The 17824-nt window shown below is 39.3% G+C and overlaps 1 protein-coding gene across 1 annotated transcript in view; it reads left to right on the forward strand.

Moving 5' to 3' along the window:
* Positions 1 to 2316: 2316 nt before the first annotated feature.
* The window catches only part of CLIC5 (chloride intracellular channel 5), a 77691-nt gene continuing 62183 nt past the window's right edge, over positions 2317 to 17824 (forward strand). Inside the window, exon 1 of the mRNA XM_041426217.1 lies at positions 2317 to 2820. Within this exon, the coding sequence (XP_041282151.1) occupies positions 2332 to 2820 (489 nt within the window). The 5' untranslated portion in view covers positions 2317 to 2331. The remainder of the gene's footprint in view (positions 2821 to 17824) is intronic.

The following is a 17824-nucleotide window of genomic DNA, read 5'->3' on the forward strand; positions in this document are numbered from 1 at the left end:
TGCTGCTGCATCCTGCAAATGTTGTCTTGGTGGAGGTTAAAAAAAAAAAGGCATGGACTGGACTACAACTGGACTTTGTTCTTTGTTTTGTGTCATGCATATTTCTATGTTCTTTTTTTTCCCCTCAAACTGTTTGCCAGGCAAGTTATTAAGGAGAGAGTTTTTATGATCCCAGCGAGTTTAATCCTGCAAGCACTCTGCAAGAAGGGGTTGAAGATCAGTGGGAGTTGCTGATCAAAGTCATGCTGAGAGCAAGCTGAACAGACCCAGGCAGAAATACGTTTGTCTTTCTACAAAATATGAAGAAATCCGAGTGTTTTCTTAGAAGTTAAAAGTAGTCCTAAAATAAGTTGAATTTATAAAACTTACCAGCTGTTTTATTGCTTTTCTGAAGTTTCTTCAATAATTTAAGTTCATGATTTTAAATCGGTCTTATAATTAACCTTGGTCTTGAGTGCTAGAAGTTGCAAGACAGATTACACAGCATATATTTCAGGATCTCTGAGTTAGGATTTCCAGGATTTAGTGAGGAATTGTGGCTGAGTTCCATACAGCTAATGTAAAGAGATGTGCTTTGTCCTGTTTGGTGATGGACCACTTGTGTCAGGCAGGAATGTGGGGGTAATAAGAGTTGAAATTAGGCCTTGGTAATGGGTAATGTATCCTTGAAGTACTTGAGTTGCAGCAGCTTAGAAATGCCCTCGTGAGCTAAGAGATGTCATTGATCTCTGATACTCACCTGCATCTTTGTACTGTACAATCACAGCAATTAAACTTGGTTGTGACCATGATCTTAGCACTTTTCTGGTTATCTAGGAGCCCTAAGTTTAAGTAAGATGAAATATTGCTTTGTTTTTGATATTTAACTTTAGTGGTACTCTAAACTTCTTAACATAAGAGTAATGTCAGTTAACTACAGTCATAAATCCCAGGCAGGCTGCACCTGCTATCCTACGCTGTGAAACAGCTTGTGTTCCCTTCTTGTTCTGCCTGGAATGGCTTGAATTACCATCTTTCTCTTTCACTTCTCTTCTTTATTTCTTTAAGAAATATAACCTGACTGTGGCAGTTACCACTCAGGAAGTTACAAGGATGGGTCAGGAGGAAAACACCTTCATTTTCCTTTTAACTCAACTCCAAAAGATTAAATATAATTAGTTTATAAGAATTCATGTAATAATCTATGTAATCCAGATGCAGTAAACATGGAGATCAAAAGTCTTTAGTCAATAAGACTTGAAGTTCTCATGACTTTAATAGATTGGTGACTTTATAATAATCTGATAACTGTAGGTTTGGATCTTCCAGAAGTTTCAGCTCTGTTGAATTCAGTTGCTCTGGAATGTGTATCTGTCTCTATAAGGGCAGTTAATTCTTTGCTAAAGCTGGCAGTATTCACCCACTTTAGGTTCTGTGCAGTTTGGTGTGTCTCTCCATTCATTAGAGAAAAGGAACTGCATACACAAGGTGGCAAACTAGATTTCTACAGTGTATGTCTTAGAACATGGAGATGCATAACTGAAATGTGTTTATAATTAATTTATGCATTATATATATGTAATAATGATTAATACTTCTTCATTGCTTTCTTTTCCTATATTCCCAGGGCACCTCATGAGAGCTTTTACAGTTTTGGCTCTAGTTTATAGATCAGAGGAGGACAATGATAAATGTGAAGTGTGTGGCCCCCAAAGTGAATGAGAGGCAATGTTGGAAAGAGGTAAAATTTACCTCTTTCTTTATATTTTTTTTTGTAGTTTTTTCATAAATGATCTTCAGTTGTTGATGATTTTGTAAGTAACCACTAAAATGTTGTAGATGATTGCTTGTATTATTGATGCAGTTTTGCCTTGCTTTTCCTTGAAGTTTTTGTAAAAAAACTCACTCATATTAGTGAGTGGGCAAAGTCTGCATTTCTACCTCTTTACTTAGATAAGATTTTCGGTAGAACTATTTTCGACTTCCTATGTAAGAATACTGATTTTTTTTACTGTAGCTTTCTAGTACTGATAGGTTCTTCAGCTGGTTTTTGCTATACTTATCCAGGCAACTTCTGGAGGAACAGCTGATTACAGCTCCTGAGATACAGTTCCCAGGAGTCAGATCAACAAAGGGGTTAAAAGTGAGACAGCCTTTTACTTCAGTGGAAGTGCAGTTGTTGATTCAAGGCTCTCAGTAAATGATTGTTGGAGATCTGCCATGTGTAGCTGAGCATTCAGAAAGTACACCACAGACCCTGCTTCCTCCTGAGGAGCCTTGTCTGTCAACATCTCACTTTAATTGTAATCTGTAAGGTACCAGCAGGCAGGCAAAGCTCACCAGCCAGCAGCCATGGAAGATCCAGTCTTCACTGACATCAATCAAAATGCTAACGACACCACTGTCTCTGAGGTTTCAGATTCTGAGGAAAATAAAGGGGGTGATCTTTTTGATCACGTCCATGAAGATTCAGCATCCCCTTTTTCCATCACTAATACCCCAGAAAACATGGATGGTAGTAAGGAGAACTCAGAAGATAGCTGTAATAATTCTGTGGCCTCTCAGCATGGAAGTGATGGAGAAGATGATTCTTCATCTCACCATGGTGCTGAAGAAGACTACCCACAGCAGCAGATGGATCTGATGAGCCCAGCTCTGGAAGATAAAGATGTAGAGGGCACAATGTTTGAGAGCAACCTGCATTTTCCTCCAGATTTCCAGTTTCGTCAGAGAGAGAGCACTTTTACCAACTCTTCAACTTCCCTGAAGTTTCCCCTTAACAGCAACTTTGGAGAAACAAACAACTTTCAGGAAGATTTTGAGATTTCTGTTTTTGTAAAGGTAAGAACCTGGGTGCTCCTAAGTATACCATACTTTTAAACCCCAAATTAATATGTGTATCCTCCAAATCAGTGAAACACAGCTACCCACTGCTTTGCTCCCAACTCTGCTGCAGGGAGCCAATCTCTTCACTTAACTCTTGCATCTTTAAGCAGAGAAAGAGGTGATTTGTGTTGTGTGGAAGTGCCTGGGATTTCTTCATTCAAGTGGAAGTAGGGTGCAGGTATTCTGATTGTTGCTGCAATTCATTTATTCTGGGAAATCTCTCTGCTGTTACAGCTAGGCTGCTACTACTTAGTTGGGCTAGTTCATCTATCCCTGCACTTCACTATCTAGTAGCTGAGAGCTCAGAAGTAATAGCTGTGAATGCTATGAAGAAAACTGAATATATTGTTTAAATAATGCTCATCCCTGAAAAAAGGTTTTCTTTCTTTCAATATTTAGATTTAGGTATTTCTGTGACAATTAAAACATGTATTGTCATTAATTTCCAATTAGGTATAAATTACTGAGAGGGCTTTCACACCTTCTGTCGCCTTATAAAGGATTACTTAGGTTTCAAAACTGTAAACACCTGTGTTCTTGAATAAACACTATGATTCCCTTCATAAACACACTTGTATTTAACCTTTCTCAACATTTATTAGGCTGAAACATAGTCCTGACAGTTCCTTCTTTTTAACTATATAAAAATGTTCAAGAACTTGTGTACCTTGAATGGAACACTATGCCATGATTATAATGTTCTGTTATTTCAAGAGAAGCCTCATGAAATTTGTCAGTTTTCAACATAAATAATATAATCAAAATCTGTTTCTCAGTTCCATGGGGGCTTTGGAAGCTGGAGAAGAGATTTTGTCACAACACATAATGAAAAGTGTTTTCAGCAGTCATTACTTGGTTAAATGACTCCCTGAAACAGCACCTGTCCTATTTCTGCTACTGGATCATGGTCATTACTAAAAATATTTTGGCTATATGGTCCAAGTAAGAGCTGTGACGTTAGTTCTATTTTATATTTCTGCATGTAGTCCTGTGTATGTGTTAAAAGTTGCAGCAATTGAGTACATTTTGTTGGTTAGCAACTACATGGTGTTAGCAACCTGTACTTGGCCTTTAAAATAATCTCTTTAATTTCCTTTTTCTTTCACATTCCTCTTATTTCAAAATAACGTCTTGTTTTTCTATGGATAAAATACGAAATGTGTGCAGATGTTCTCATTCAAGCAGAGTTGTTTGGGTTAATTTGAAAAAGTGAGAAGAGAGGTATTTTGAATGGAGTTGTCAAGGGACAAGGTCTGAGGAAGTCCTTTTCCTTGCTTTTGTTGTGCAGAGTAGTTGATTATCCCATAAAGGTTCTTATCAGCTACTCCAGAGGGAAAGGCAAACTGTGCTCTCTTCACTTTGGAAACGTGACTGCCTGGTGTCTTTGAGATGTCCTTGAGCCCCAGGATGTCCCTACCTGGCTGAAAGGTTGAGACATGAGGCTCTCAGGTGATCCATACTGTGCCCAGTGGGCAGAGCACTGAGTACTGCTGGGTAGGTGACTGAACTGAACTTCTGTTACAGTGTTTTACGCCTTGAGAACATGATGATGTTCAGTTTTTGGCTTTTTGATTTTCTCTCTTTCTGGTATCAAGGTAATAAAGCAGTAACTCCATGGAGTGCAGATCCAGCTTTGCTCTCTTTTACTATCTAGATAGCAAAAGTCAGCCTGTAAAATGGAAGGTCACAGAATAATATATAACAAGAGTAGTTAAATCTCTGAGGTCTGTGGCTTCTGGCACATGGAACAAATATATCAGTTGTGTCAATAAATATTACTCATAGATGATTCCCTTCTCACATGGTCTCTAGTCCACCTGAGGCCAGTGTTGCTCTGAAATTGGGTTCATCTGGGTTTGCACTTTTCTGCACACACTAACAGTGACAGCAGGACCTGGTGCTGTAGGACAATAGTGATCATGACAGTTCTGCCACTATTTATGCCTCCCTTTGCTTGTGGACCTAATAAATCTCTGTGAATGACTGGAAACGTGAGTGTCAGAGGACTGAACACCACAGAAAGTGGGAAGATTAAATGGTATCTAATTCACAGTGCAGCTGGATGGATAATGTTTACAGTAGTCCATTCCTTAGAAACAAAGAAAATGTTTACATTACTTTAACTTATTTTTCACTGATTATCAATGCTTGGTAACTATGTCATATCAGTGGGCTATTTCAGGATGTGCCATAAGGTAAAAAAGGAATTCCCTGTGCCTTTAACAGCAGAATGCAGCATGTAACAACATGAATCTGTTTGTGTGAATCCAGCACGCCCAGGCTTGTCACAGCCACCTTAATGCCTTTTCAATAACTCTGTAATTTATTCATACAAAAGCCTTTGCAATTTGAACAGAAATATGACTGGCACACAGGCTGTGTTACTGAGTGCACAGGACAGCCTGACCCAATCATAGCTCCAAGGTCCAGCCCTCTCACCTGTACACTGTATTTTCCCATTGAGCAGGATCTTTGTTCTGAAGGTTTGGGTTTCTTTGAAAATTTTAACTTTTTTGTTTTCCTGAACCTTAAGTTGTTATTTAAACACCAGTCCTCCAATTTTCTTTTCAGAAGAAAATTATTGCCTTTCTGGTTTTTTTTTTGATGACCTGAGACTGACTGCAGATTATAGCCTCTCTATACTCATTTGTACCATAGGAACATGGCTCCCAAAAGGAGGAAGGTAATTCTTTATCCTAAGCAATAAACACCTTGTGTTAGGCAGAAATACCAATGTTATACTCTGGTTTAGCATCATCAGCCTGCACCTGTTGGATCACTGCACTGGAGTAACAGCGTTACGGATGCTGGAGAGCATCTCTGGAGATCACCTTGTCCAACTCCTTCCTCAGAGCAGGATCACCTACTACAGCTTGCTCAGGGTCATGTTTGGTTTTCAGTATTTCCAAAGATGAAGAAACCACAACTTCTCTGTGCAACCATTCTAATATCCTACGCTTAATGGTAAAACAATGTTTTAAATGGAATTTTGTGTATCTAAATTTGTGCCTCCTGTCCTTTTAGTGGATACCAGTGCTTATATTTAAGAATCAGAACCTATGCATTTAGCTGTTTCTGTTTGAAATTATGGTACCCTCCCGTAAAATTTCATTAAGTTGGGAGCTGGAAAATAAAAGACATTTTTGTTTTTCCAACAAGATGTTTCCCACTCCCTCATTTGAAGTGCTGAGTCCTGCACTTGGGTCACAACAACTCCTGCAGTGCTGCAGGCTGTGAGAAGAGTGGGTGGAAAGCTGGAAAAGGATCTGGGGGTGCTGGTGACAGCCGCTGAACATGAGCCAGCTGTGCCCAGGTGGGCAAGAAGGCCAAAGGCACCTGGGCTGTGCCAGCCATGGTGTGGCAGCAGGGCCAGGGCAGTGACTGTCCCCTGTGCTGGGCACTGCTGAGGTCACACCTCAAATCCTGGGCTCATTTCTGGGCCCCTCATGGCAAAAAAATAAATTGAGGGGCTGGAGCATGTCCAGAGAAGGGAACAGAGCTGGGGAAGGGTCTGGAGCACAGGTCTGATGAGGAGCAGCTGAGGGAGCTGGGGGGCTCTTGCTTTCCAAACTCCCTGAAAGGAGGGTGGGGCCAAGTAGGGGTTGGTCTCTGTTCCCACTTAACGAGTGACAGGATGAGAGAAAATTCCTCCAATTGTGCCAGTGGAGGTTTAGGTTGGATATTAGGAATTTTTTTTTTTTTTTCATGGAGAGGGTTGTCAGGTACTGGAACAGGCTGCTCAGGGAAGTGGAGTCACCACCCTGGGCATCCAAAAACATGTGGATGTGGCACTTGAGGACCTGGTTCAATGGTGAACATGGTGGTGGTGCTGGTTGACAGTTGGACTTGATCTTAAATGTCTTCTCAAACCTTACCGATTCTGTGATTCTGAAGTTCTCTGATTTCCAAGCCAGGAAAGTCTGAGGACTCCAACTTGGTGGCACAACTAACTCTGTGCTAGTTCCCTACTGACTCCCCAAGCTGAGCTGAGCTGTTGTGAAAGACAGACCATGTTCCTCACAGGGACAGTGAGACTCAGTGTGTCACTGGGAAAATCACACTTCTTCCTAATCTTTGTTTTCTCTTGTTTCCCTTCTTGCTTTTCTCTTGTTTTATGAAGCATTCTGGTATCTGTTGAGAAAATTCTATTTAGGAATATGTGTTAATTGGTCAGAATATGAAGTCACAGGACAAGTGTAACTTTAAGCATGTATAATTTGAAGAGAGCAGAACCACATGGATGTCCAGTCAGAAGTTAGTGGTTAAACTGATTTTGCTGAGCAGAACTGAGCATTTCTTACTACACTCATAATCTGTATTTGGGCTGTTAGATATTTGTAAGCATAACTGGGTGTCCAGATACCTCCTAGCAATGGAAACCAGTTTGTCTTCTGATTGACTCCAATACAGCACATGAGGCTGGTGTTCAGCCATAACTTCTGCACCAAGGTTTGCAGGTAGAAAGGTAAATTCAGACTGAAGCCAGGTGTCAGCTGTAACTCTCCATATGTACAAAAATTATAGTAGTTTGTCTTTTTATAACATTTTAGCCTGTAAAAATATTATAAATAATAAATCTAATGGAAGTAAGCAACTATTATTTTGGTCTTAATAATAAGCTTAGAAAAAGGTTGAGTGATTCATAATCCACCTTTTAAATAGTGTTAACTGAGCAACCTGAGAAAGGAAAAGATCCAAGAACTATTTTCAGAATCTTCCAGTCTTGGCAGATTTACAGACCGAGATGCTGAAGTTGACATGTACACAGCAGGAAATTACTCATGGGGAGCCAATATCCTAACGTGATATCTGTTTTGATAATTAAAATGAAATGGTTGTTTATTCCTGCAAATAGCTTGAGATAGGTTACAAGTACAATTAAGTATAGAAACACAATTTTGGAATACCAAGTGATGTGTCCTTCTGCTCTCAGTCTTATCTAGACTCTCCTAACAGATGCTTCTTTGGGAACATTCAGTGATGCCCATTCAGCACCTACACCAATTAGTCTTTGTCAATGCTTAGTTATTGTCCTGAGACAATATTTTCCTTTAGTAAAATTCTATTGCTCTGAATTATGCTATTTTTCTTTTTAATAGACAAGACCTTTATGTATATAGAAGGTGCAAATCAAATTTCATTCAGTCTTTGCTGTCTTGTACTAAACAAGTCCTTCAGCTTGCTTTCAAGTTTAAGTCATCACTTCTAAAGGTTGAGTGGTTTGGTGTGTTGTGGTGGTTTTTTTTGGATTTTTTTTTTTTTTTTGTTGGTTTTTTTTTGGGTTTTTTGGGGGGTTTTTTGTTTTTTGTTTTTTTTTTTTTTGTTTTGTTTTGTTTTGTTTTAGGGGTCATTTATGACCTTTTCCAGTCTTTCTCCAGTTAATTTATATAATTCTTGGGCTCCAGTTTGGTGGTACAGATAGTGCAAATAGCAGTGCTAATAAAAATTACTACAGCAAGCACCTCTTTAATTCATCATTTATCCAACTCTCTAGTCAGAACACTTTATTTGCTCTATTTTAATGTATTTTTGAATCCTTTAACTTTTATGTGTTTCCTCCAGCCCTGGTGTTTTCCCAATAAATGCTTCAGTAACAGACTTGCCCATTTGCAAGCAGGTGTAATACAGTAGCACTGCACAGTTTGCAGCTGCCATTTGACTTGTAGAGCATTCAGGTTTCTTCTTAGTGGTGTGATCAGACTCTGATCACCCCTCACTGAAAACAGCATGGTTTGGGAGTCAGAGAAGTGCTCTGACATAAATCCAGTGTGAAGGACACCCTCACCAGTGCTCTTGCTCTGCTAGCTCAGACAATAGGAATACACCTCTAGCACCTCCACACCACTGTGCAGACCCAGCGTGGCTTTATGGCTCCCTCCTCCACCCAGCAGACTGGTAGTCTCTGAAGTCTTCACATATAAACTTAATAGCTACTAATCCTTATTTCTGAGGAGGAAAACTGTACTGTGGGTCTCTTCACAGCTGGATTTATGCCTAGCCAAATTACTCTATGTGTGTGTGTGTGTGTGTGAAAAGATTCTAGACAGCCGTTCTGCTACAGATAACCCAGTCCCCCAACTATCAGTCACAAGCAGAACGTGTGTTTCAGCAGCAGGGCACAGCAGTTTGCTTAATCTTTTGGATATAAAGGGTAAAAGGTCTTGCTTCCAACCCTTGTTGAGTCTGTGCCTCACTCAGGCATTTGTGGAAAGATCTGTGAATCCATTTTGAGCTGGCGCTCCCGTGCCCCCCTCAGTGCATGGCTCTGGCCACAGCGGTGTCCGGGTACAACAGCGTAGCAACAGCTTCAAAATACAGACCTAGGAAATTGTCCCTGCACAGTGATTGCAGCAATGGCAAACACAATGTAAATAATGTAGGTCACACCGAGAGAAAATTAAAACAGGATTTATTTACTCATTTATTTTTCCTCATATATGTTTCATCTTGTGATACCCTCTTTGATGTTCTGAAAACAAGGCTCTTATCCCAGCATGGACTGTTTTTTTCTTTTGAAACATCTCAGCACCTACATTTTTGGAGTGAAAAATGTTTGGATTTGTAAACTGATTACTTCTTGCTGGCCTTGAAAACTTATCTGTGTAGCAGTATTGTCACCTGTTAAATGGATCCTGTCCAAAACAGAGCAATTTGTATGATTCCAAATTGGTTATTTTAGAAGTACCTAAAGAGCAGCTCCACTGAGACTAAGATTTTACAATTGCAAAACAATGCATAATCCCTGCAGAGCAACAGGTGATGATAATATGTCAACTCTTTTGGAGTCTGCAAAAGGAAAGCAGCATTTCTGCTCTGCTCTTTGTTTTCTTTAGATATCAAGGGTTGGATTTGGCTCATCCCACTGAAGGTGCCTCTGTAAGCCATTAACTATACCTCTGCAGGGTGTCTAGGCTCTTTTTGCAACAAAAAACTATCTGAACTAGCATAATGGGATGTTAATTCCTGTGGCCAAGTGCAAGCACCACCTGTAGAGGGAGGTTCCTTGATAGGTCGACTCTGTTCATTGCATGGAGCGGGACCTAATTCAGTTTTCCAGCCACGGGCATCCCCTGCTGGTTTAGATGTCTAAAGGCTTCTTTCCTGGCCTCTGGAGTGTCCCACAGATCCTGTCTCATACATGTTTATAGATTTCCTCAGCTATCCTTCCAAATGCTGCTGGATATCTAGGCTTAGGCAACTGCATCAAGCCATAAACTTTCACTGAAAACAATGGCCTGGCCACCTGAAGTTTAATAAACTGAATACCACCAGTGACAGTTTAAACACAAATCTTGGATGACTAGATTAGACTAGAAGTGAATTCTGGTAATGGACATCTGGAAACAAACGTTGGATTGATTAATTTCTTTTTTCAGACTATTTAATTTCCCTTTCTGTTTCAGTGTCCCCACTCAGCAACAACTGAATTGCAATAGTGATCAAACAATGTGATGTTGGACACTTCTGCTGTTCACTTACTGACTAAATTAGCCAGATAAAATTATCTAATACATTTTATCATCTTTCCAAGACTGAAATCCAGCACTCTAACTTCAGTCAAATCTTATCCTTTTTTTTAACAGCAATCCCCCATATATGTGTCTTTCAACTGTATTTGTTTTAAAATTACATTTTATTTCAGACACCACAGTAGAAAAGCTAACTGAACATACTGAATTTGAATTCCTAGATACTGCTTCAAACACAGCTTAAGATTTTAATTGGGAAAAGAAAATTTTTTTGTTTCTTTGGGTCATAAGACCCTGCATTGAATGGAAATTTTTCACTGTGCCACTGTATTTACTAGTTCATTTAGAATTATTCAATGTCTTCTCATAACTTTGTTTGTGGCTGAAAAGAGACATATAAATATTTTTATGTATTTGTGGCAATATAAAAAATATTTACCACTGTTTTTGTGGAAAATGTTATGAAAAAAACCTGTATGAAACTGCCTTCTGTAGCAGAAGAAAAGGAGGAAGTGTGTCACTGTAAAATGAGTCATTTATTTGTCATCTGCAGGTATGATTTTTATATTTAGATCTCTAGATGATCTTTTTCATATCAATTAATGAAACAATTGTAGGAGAACTTGTACTGTTGGTACATCTTTGATAATGCAAGACATCAGTGACATTGATGACGTTCCAATGACGTGCTCAGGGATAGCTGGGAAGTGAATTTGTCAGTGTACAGGTCTGGTTTCAGTACATCCAACAGTGTTCGAAACCAGGATTTTGATTTAAAAGTGAATTGATTTTCTGTTGCAGGCTCCATGCAGGTGTTAATGAAGTAAGACTCGAGAACACATCTTCTGAGAGAAAAACCATTATCTTCCTGCTTATATATTTATAAAAGATGAGGCACAGAAAGGCAGAAATCTGCACACTGACCAAGATAGTTTCTTTGGAGATTCTAGGTAATCTGAAAAAGAAATTCATAGGACTGGATGTGATTTTTTGGACATGAAATTGAGTATTCTGTTACAGCCTCACCATGCAATACTTCATTCATAAAGAAATAAAAGTCTATTTAGAAACTATTACTATTATTATTAATTTTGGAAATCTGTTTCATAATGTCACTGCTCTAAAGGTTTGACACTTTAATTTCCAAATTACCTTTATTTATGTGCAGCTAAAACATCCTTGTTCTTGTGCCAGCATGGTCCATTAGTAGTCATTCATGCATTTGGCTCTTTTAAAAATCAGTTTAGGCTTAGACAACCTCAGACGTTTTGGTGCCAAACCAGCCACTCCTTTTTGTCTCCATTTCTGCCAGTTGTCATAGTAATCCCCTTCTGCACCTATTTTCTTTCTATAAAGGTACCTTTTTTTTTTTTTTTTTTCACAGCTGCATCTTGTCTCAGGTTGCTTCTGCTTTTAGAGCTAAGCTAAACAAGCAACAAAACGATTCTTTTAATAACCTCCTGTTTTAAGATACCTACGATTGAGTAAACAAATTCTATTTGAGGTGAAATATCTATGTTGCTGTGCTTTGGGAGATCTCAACACTGTGTCCCTGTAATTTGAAGGCGGGTTGAGAAGCAAATGGAAGGAGTGGAAGCTTTGCATCTGAAAATATAGGTATTTAATCACTCTTCAGACCTCTGCTCACATGTATTTGTAATATTTTTGGATTCATTTTAAAATCGAATTGATTAAATATCTGACCAGCAGAAGTGCTTTATATTTGCCCACATTTATACTTGGTCTATAAATATGTTAATCCTTAGCTATAACATTGATACTTAGGATGGCCCCTCATTGCAAGAGGGTCTCTGTTAGCCAGAAATGGCCAGTGAGGTGCCCAAATAATACTGGCAAGTCCTCAGTAAACAGAAATACTAGGAGAACTAATTTAAACTTATAACATTTTTATTTTTCTTAATGTCATCAGGAATTCTTCCTCATTTTAATACACATTTTTCTCACCATTTCAAATTCATTTCTCAAAGCCTAAAGTTACTACAAGGTCATATTTCCATGAAAAGTTACTAAAAGAATAAGCTGGACAAAGGTCCAGTGTTAAAAGTCTGTTATACACCACGTGGCCCGTTTTGAAGAGGCACCAATCTGTCTTCCCTTTCTTTGGTGAGCTGGATTTGTAAATAATCACAGTAAGTAGTTATGGATTTGTAAATAATCACAGTAAGTAGTTTCCAGTTACACAGTACATAGTTACACGGTGACATAAAAATCACCTCCTTTATAAAAACACCGCAGATTGATTTATATGTACATCATACTGAATGATTGCATCACTTATTGGACTTCATGAGGCACCTTAAATTCACTCATTTTCACCAAATATAGGCAGGATGCTTATCTGTTGAATCAGTAACTTGCTCATGCTCCTAACGCGCCTCCTTGGAGCGCTGGCGCCTTGCAGGAGCCCGTATAAAGAACAGCCCAACTTCAGCGCAGCAAATTCACTCACTTGCCCCCTCCCGGGAGATTGCAGCGAGTGAAGTTTGGCCAGGGCAGAGTTTCTGTGCGGCTCCAGGCGCGGATTGGCCCCACACCCGTGGCTGATAACAGCTAAAAATAGCCCCGCTACAAAAGGCCGGCTGGCAGCTCCGCCAGCCTGGCATTCCCTGCTGGACTGCCAGCCAGGCAGGAGAGCGTGCTCTCCAAGTCCCTGCAAGGATGTGACCAAAGAACACCCTGCTGCCTAACTCCACTTAACAATTAACTTGTCAAGATTGCACTGTGTGACTCATGGGGATGGGAACCAAGTATGTTTTATATTAAAAAAAAACAAAAACAAAAAACCCAAAACACTGAAGGCCAGATTTTCCAAGCAGAGCGTGACAGGTGGGCTGGTGGAATGTCTTTGGAAATGTGTCCTGTAGAATACTGTGTACAAGAATGTTGTACTTGTGTATATATTCACATAATCACCTGTATGGAGAGCGTATTCCATGACAATGGAGTTCTGAACACTTGGGAAAACAAATGTATTTTCATTTGACAATGGTTTGACTAAGCTGACATTGAGGAGTTCAGGAGTCTATTCTTAGCTTGCTGTTGATTCTGGGGAAATTAGGTAATTTCCTTGCATTTTTGTTCACTTTCAAGCTTTTGTTTTAGGATGTTGCCTGGGGAATCAGTGAGTTCAGCGGCTGAGTGCATTGCAAGATAAATCTTTGGGTGTCTGAAGTCCTTTGGATAACTAAAGAAAACACCAGTGTTGAAAAGTTCCCTTTTTAAAGTCTGGCAAAAATTACTTTGACTGGAAAACAGGGTGTAAATGGGAAAAGAATTAGGAAGCATTAAAAATCAGTGTCACTATCAGCCCTATCAATAGTAAACTATTCCCACATGTATTACTTCCAGTGACTCTGAGTCCTCCTCTTTGATTTTATGAAGCTTTGCACTATGAAGTTTTTATGTGTAGATTCCCCTTCATTTTCATTACAGCATTTTAATTTTTTTTTTCTGGTTTACAATAATAAAGTGCAAGGTTTATAATATCTTGGGAAAGTGATACATGACCTGGCTAACTTACTTTCAGTTTTGATTCTATATACTTAGTTCTCTAAAAAGGGCTATCAATTACCTTTTAATTTGTTGTTTAATTGCTAGAACTCTCATGGCATATAAGAGAATTGCAGAGTGTGTTGGTTTGATAATTCTGTACCCTAAAGTCATCTTTTTCTGGTCAGGAGACCCAGCATGGTCAGAGATGATAGAAACTCCCTCACAGTGACATCCACCTAGTCGAGATGCAGAGCTGAGAGGAGTCAAACCTCACAACATTCACAGCTCCACCCTTCTGAACTCTGCTTTTCTTCTCTGAAAGTCAATTTTCTGTATGAACCTGAAGGCAAGGCTTAACTGGAGAGTCTCTGTTTGCTGCCACCCTCTGCAGGGGAATTTAGTTTTCTCTCAACATCATGAAATACCTTTATATATATATTTATTAATTAGTCTGGTATCAACTCTGACTTGCTGCTTGGCTAGAAATGGGTAGAATTTGCTAATAATAAGTAAAGGGGTCCATATCTCATTAGAACTTTTTCAGCTGATGTAGGCCTCACAGGAAAACCTAAGTCCATTTTCTACAGAATTGCGTCAGAGTTGTGTCAGAGCAGTGACACTGCAAAGACAAACTGGGCTTTGACATTTTGGTGGTGAGATTGCTCCCAGGTATTGCAGCCAGTGGCCAAGGGTCCACACTTTTCTTAAAAAAGTGATACCTGCTACATGCTCTGTGAAAATTTGTGATTTTGGCAAAAGATGGAAATTTTTTGGAAAATCTTCCACTTAAGAGGCAAAAACCCCCTTATGTCTTTATGGTTAGACTGCCCAGTATTCCCAGTTCTGACAGACTTAAACAAGGCACCACTGTTATTTAGACTGTGCTCAGTGCTGAATTTCACTAAAAATTTACTCTTGGTCTTAAGCTAACCACCTTTTCAAGAATTACCACAACCATCTTTCACTTAAGGATGTGGGATATGTTCTTTGAAGTCCTAATGAGCTGGGTTTGCTGGTCACCAGCAAAAATCTGTTAATGTGATGGCTACCAGCAAAAATCTGCTAATGTAAAAGAGTATTTGCAGAAGAGAAGTTCACATCTGTGTTTAACTCACCACCTTGCTTCAATTCATCCTGGTTGTTTGCATTAACTCTGCAGTGAAAAGGGTCCTCAAGCAAAAAAAAAAAACCAACCAAACCTAAAATGGAGTATCACCAAGTCAACTTTAGGTGCTGCAAGATGTTGAATTCTTGCTTTCAAGTTCTTAAGAAGAAAAAAAAGAACAAAGAACCCACCATTCATTTAATAACAGCCTGAGGTGATGCACTAAGGTGAGTGAGCTGGCAAACTTTATGGAAAGTTTATCACAGAAGTACCAAAAGGTGAGATGAAAAATGAATGAAGGCAATTTATTAAGGAGAATGGAAGGGTTCTTCAGTTCGCTGCGAGGTTCAAGGTCAGCCAACTGCATTAATCTAGGCTAGCAGCACTGCCACTGACCAGAGGCATCACCATTGCAGAGGTTAAACTTTGCTGCCACAGAGGGATGTAAGGATGTTGATGTTATCACATCACACTGATCCAATGTGAGTTTATCAGGGAGCAAAAATCCAGAGGCCCTTTTCTTAAGCCAAACAGTACCTACACTGTAGAGGATTCTTGAAACCCACAGTGCAGATCCATGCACAAAACCTGCCATGCAGGTACTGCTGCCAGTGTGTGAACCCATGGGGACCAGCCTGAGTCATGGCTAATTTCAAACTGAGCTGCTGAAGGCTTCAACTTTTAGAAATAATGTGCATCAGAATACAGAAAGTAATTTCAGCTCTCAGCCAAATTGTTTGCTAAACAACAGTGTGAAACACAAATGTGTCCAATGAAATCAGCAGCAACTGTGCATTCTTTGAGCCTTAATTCCTGGGAGCAATTGAAGCCTAGCCTGAGATGTGCATGAGTTGTACATGCCATTTTGAACACTTTCTGTAAATAATAATTCATAAATCAGGATTAAAGTAGTGTATTGTGTGCTGATCTTTTGTTGGGGGGGGGGATTTAATCCTATTTTGCATGTTCGTACTTCAAATCTTAATTAATTTATGATAAGAAGCATACAAAGAAGTGAATAGAAATAATCTTAATAGGGACTTGCATGATGAGTTCCTGTAAAATAAGACAGGAATAGGCATTACTTACTCTGTTTCAGACTTGGAAGTAAAATAATGTAATTTTAGTTCTATGACAGTAGTGAGTCAACATCAATGGGTACATGACAATTACCTGGTGCTGTTTTTCTTCACCACACTTGATAGCATGGAGGATTCATTTTGAAAAGCAAGGGCTGAGGATTTCCACATTTCTCCTTTTATCAGCTGCATTATCCATATGGCTCACAGTTTGGGACAATCTGTCATGCTCTCCATTGTATCTCCTACAATACCACTTTCCAGAGCAGTCTCAGTCCTGGTTGGAAGTATCTTTTGTTTTTAATTGACATGTCAGTTTTGGAATGATAGTGAAATAAAGCACTGCCCTCTAGAAGCCTCTGTACTGAATGCAGCATTAGGAGATGCTTTTGTAACTTTTCAGAGCCACTTCCTTACAGATGGGTAGCTGAGACTGTCTTTGTGTGAGCACTGAGATCTTAATCCATAATGCAATCTCTCTTCACACTGAACAGCAGGTTCAGTTTTTCTCTTCAGGTTCTCTCTTGAAGGTGTTAATGCTTATTAATGTTACAGCAAAGTTTGATGCTCTATCCATGTGAAAACATAATTATATATAAAAATAATTCCATGGTTTTGGACTAGAACTTTGCAAAACTCCAGTCTGAACTGATTCATTCTTTTAAACAGAAGAGTTTCAGCAAGATAATTTTAGAGCTGAAAGAATGCTTTTTAATGAAAAGATAAAGGAAAGTTGCTGTAGCTCAGGGCTGTGATGGATTCATAATATCTGGGGGTGGGTATGGAGGGTGTTACCTCAAACTGGCCAGTTAATAGAGTGCAAAGTTTTCTGGTTTAGGCTTTTCCATCCCATCTCATTTATTGGAACATCCAGGCTGCATAGCTGTTTTTGTATCTCTTAATGTCTTTTCTTCCATTAACTTGAGTGTAGGAAAATTTACAAAAAGGAACTAAATCACAGTTTTTCCATCAAACCAACACATTTTGAGGTACTGTACATCTTTATAGTCAAGGAAAAGTATCTGGTCACCGAGTGCTGGCATGAGGCTGAATGAGAAGAGTTTTGTACGTCCTTGCATGCCTTATGCATTTGGGGAGGGGAACAGACCTGATGTCTGGCCTCAGATATCTGAGAAAAATATTTTGATTTTTCTGAAATTCAGACGAGAAATTGATGGTGACACATTGTAACTCAAAAGAAAATAAAAATTACGGGATTGATTCCTTGCAGTTGTTAGCTTGTTACATGTGTTGCATATCAAAACTACTAGCATCCAATAAATGCAGTTGGAAGTTGCCAGTAATTCAGAACTGTCTCTGGAAGAGATGCTTCCATAACCCATTCAAACTACCCTGACTGCTGCTTAGGTGTGGGGTTTTTAGACAAGTAAGTAGTTAAATAATTCCCTGGTAAAATCATAGCCCTGAATACCATTTACAGCATTTCCTGCAGCTGCACCAAGCTTTTACATCTTTTCATCACAATGAAAAATGTTGTCTGTGTCATTCAAAACTTGCAATACCTGCTCTGATGGAAGGAGCTGGATGGAAGTACTGGGGGATGGATGTGCCTTGTGCTCTGATCCTTCTTGGTAAGGTAGCGGTGTGCTGGAGAACTGATAGAGTTTCATTCTGGATGCTTGGCCTCTGCTTCACCCCCTCGGGACAAATCTTTGCTGGAAGTGAAGCCTGGATCAGGCCTGTGAAAGCTGATAGTGCACCAGGGTTCACCTACAATAGAGTCTTACGTAGGGACATGGCTGTTCCTTTTCTAAAGCCGTCCTCTTCTTTTA

This window comes from Onychostruthus taczanowskii, unplaced genomic scaffold, assembly GCF_017590055.1.
Source record: "Onychostruthus taczanowskii isolate IOZ18803 unplaced genomic scaffold, ASM1759005v1 scaffold90, whole genome shotgun sequence".
NCBI lineage: Eukaryota > Metazoa > Chordata > Aves > Passeriformes > Passeridae > Onychostruthus > Onychostruthus taczanowskii.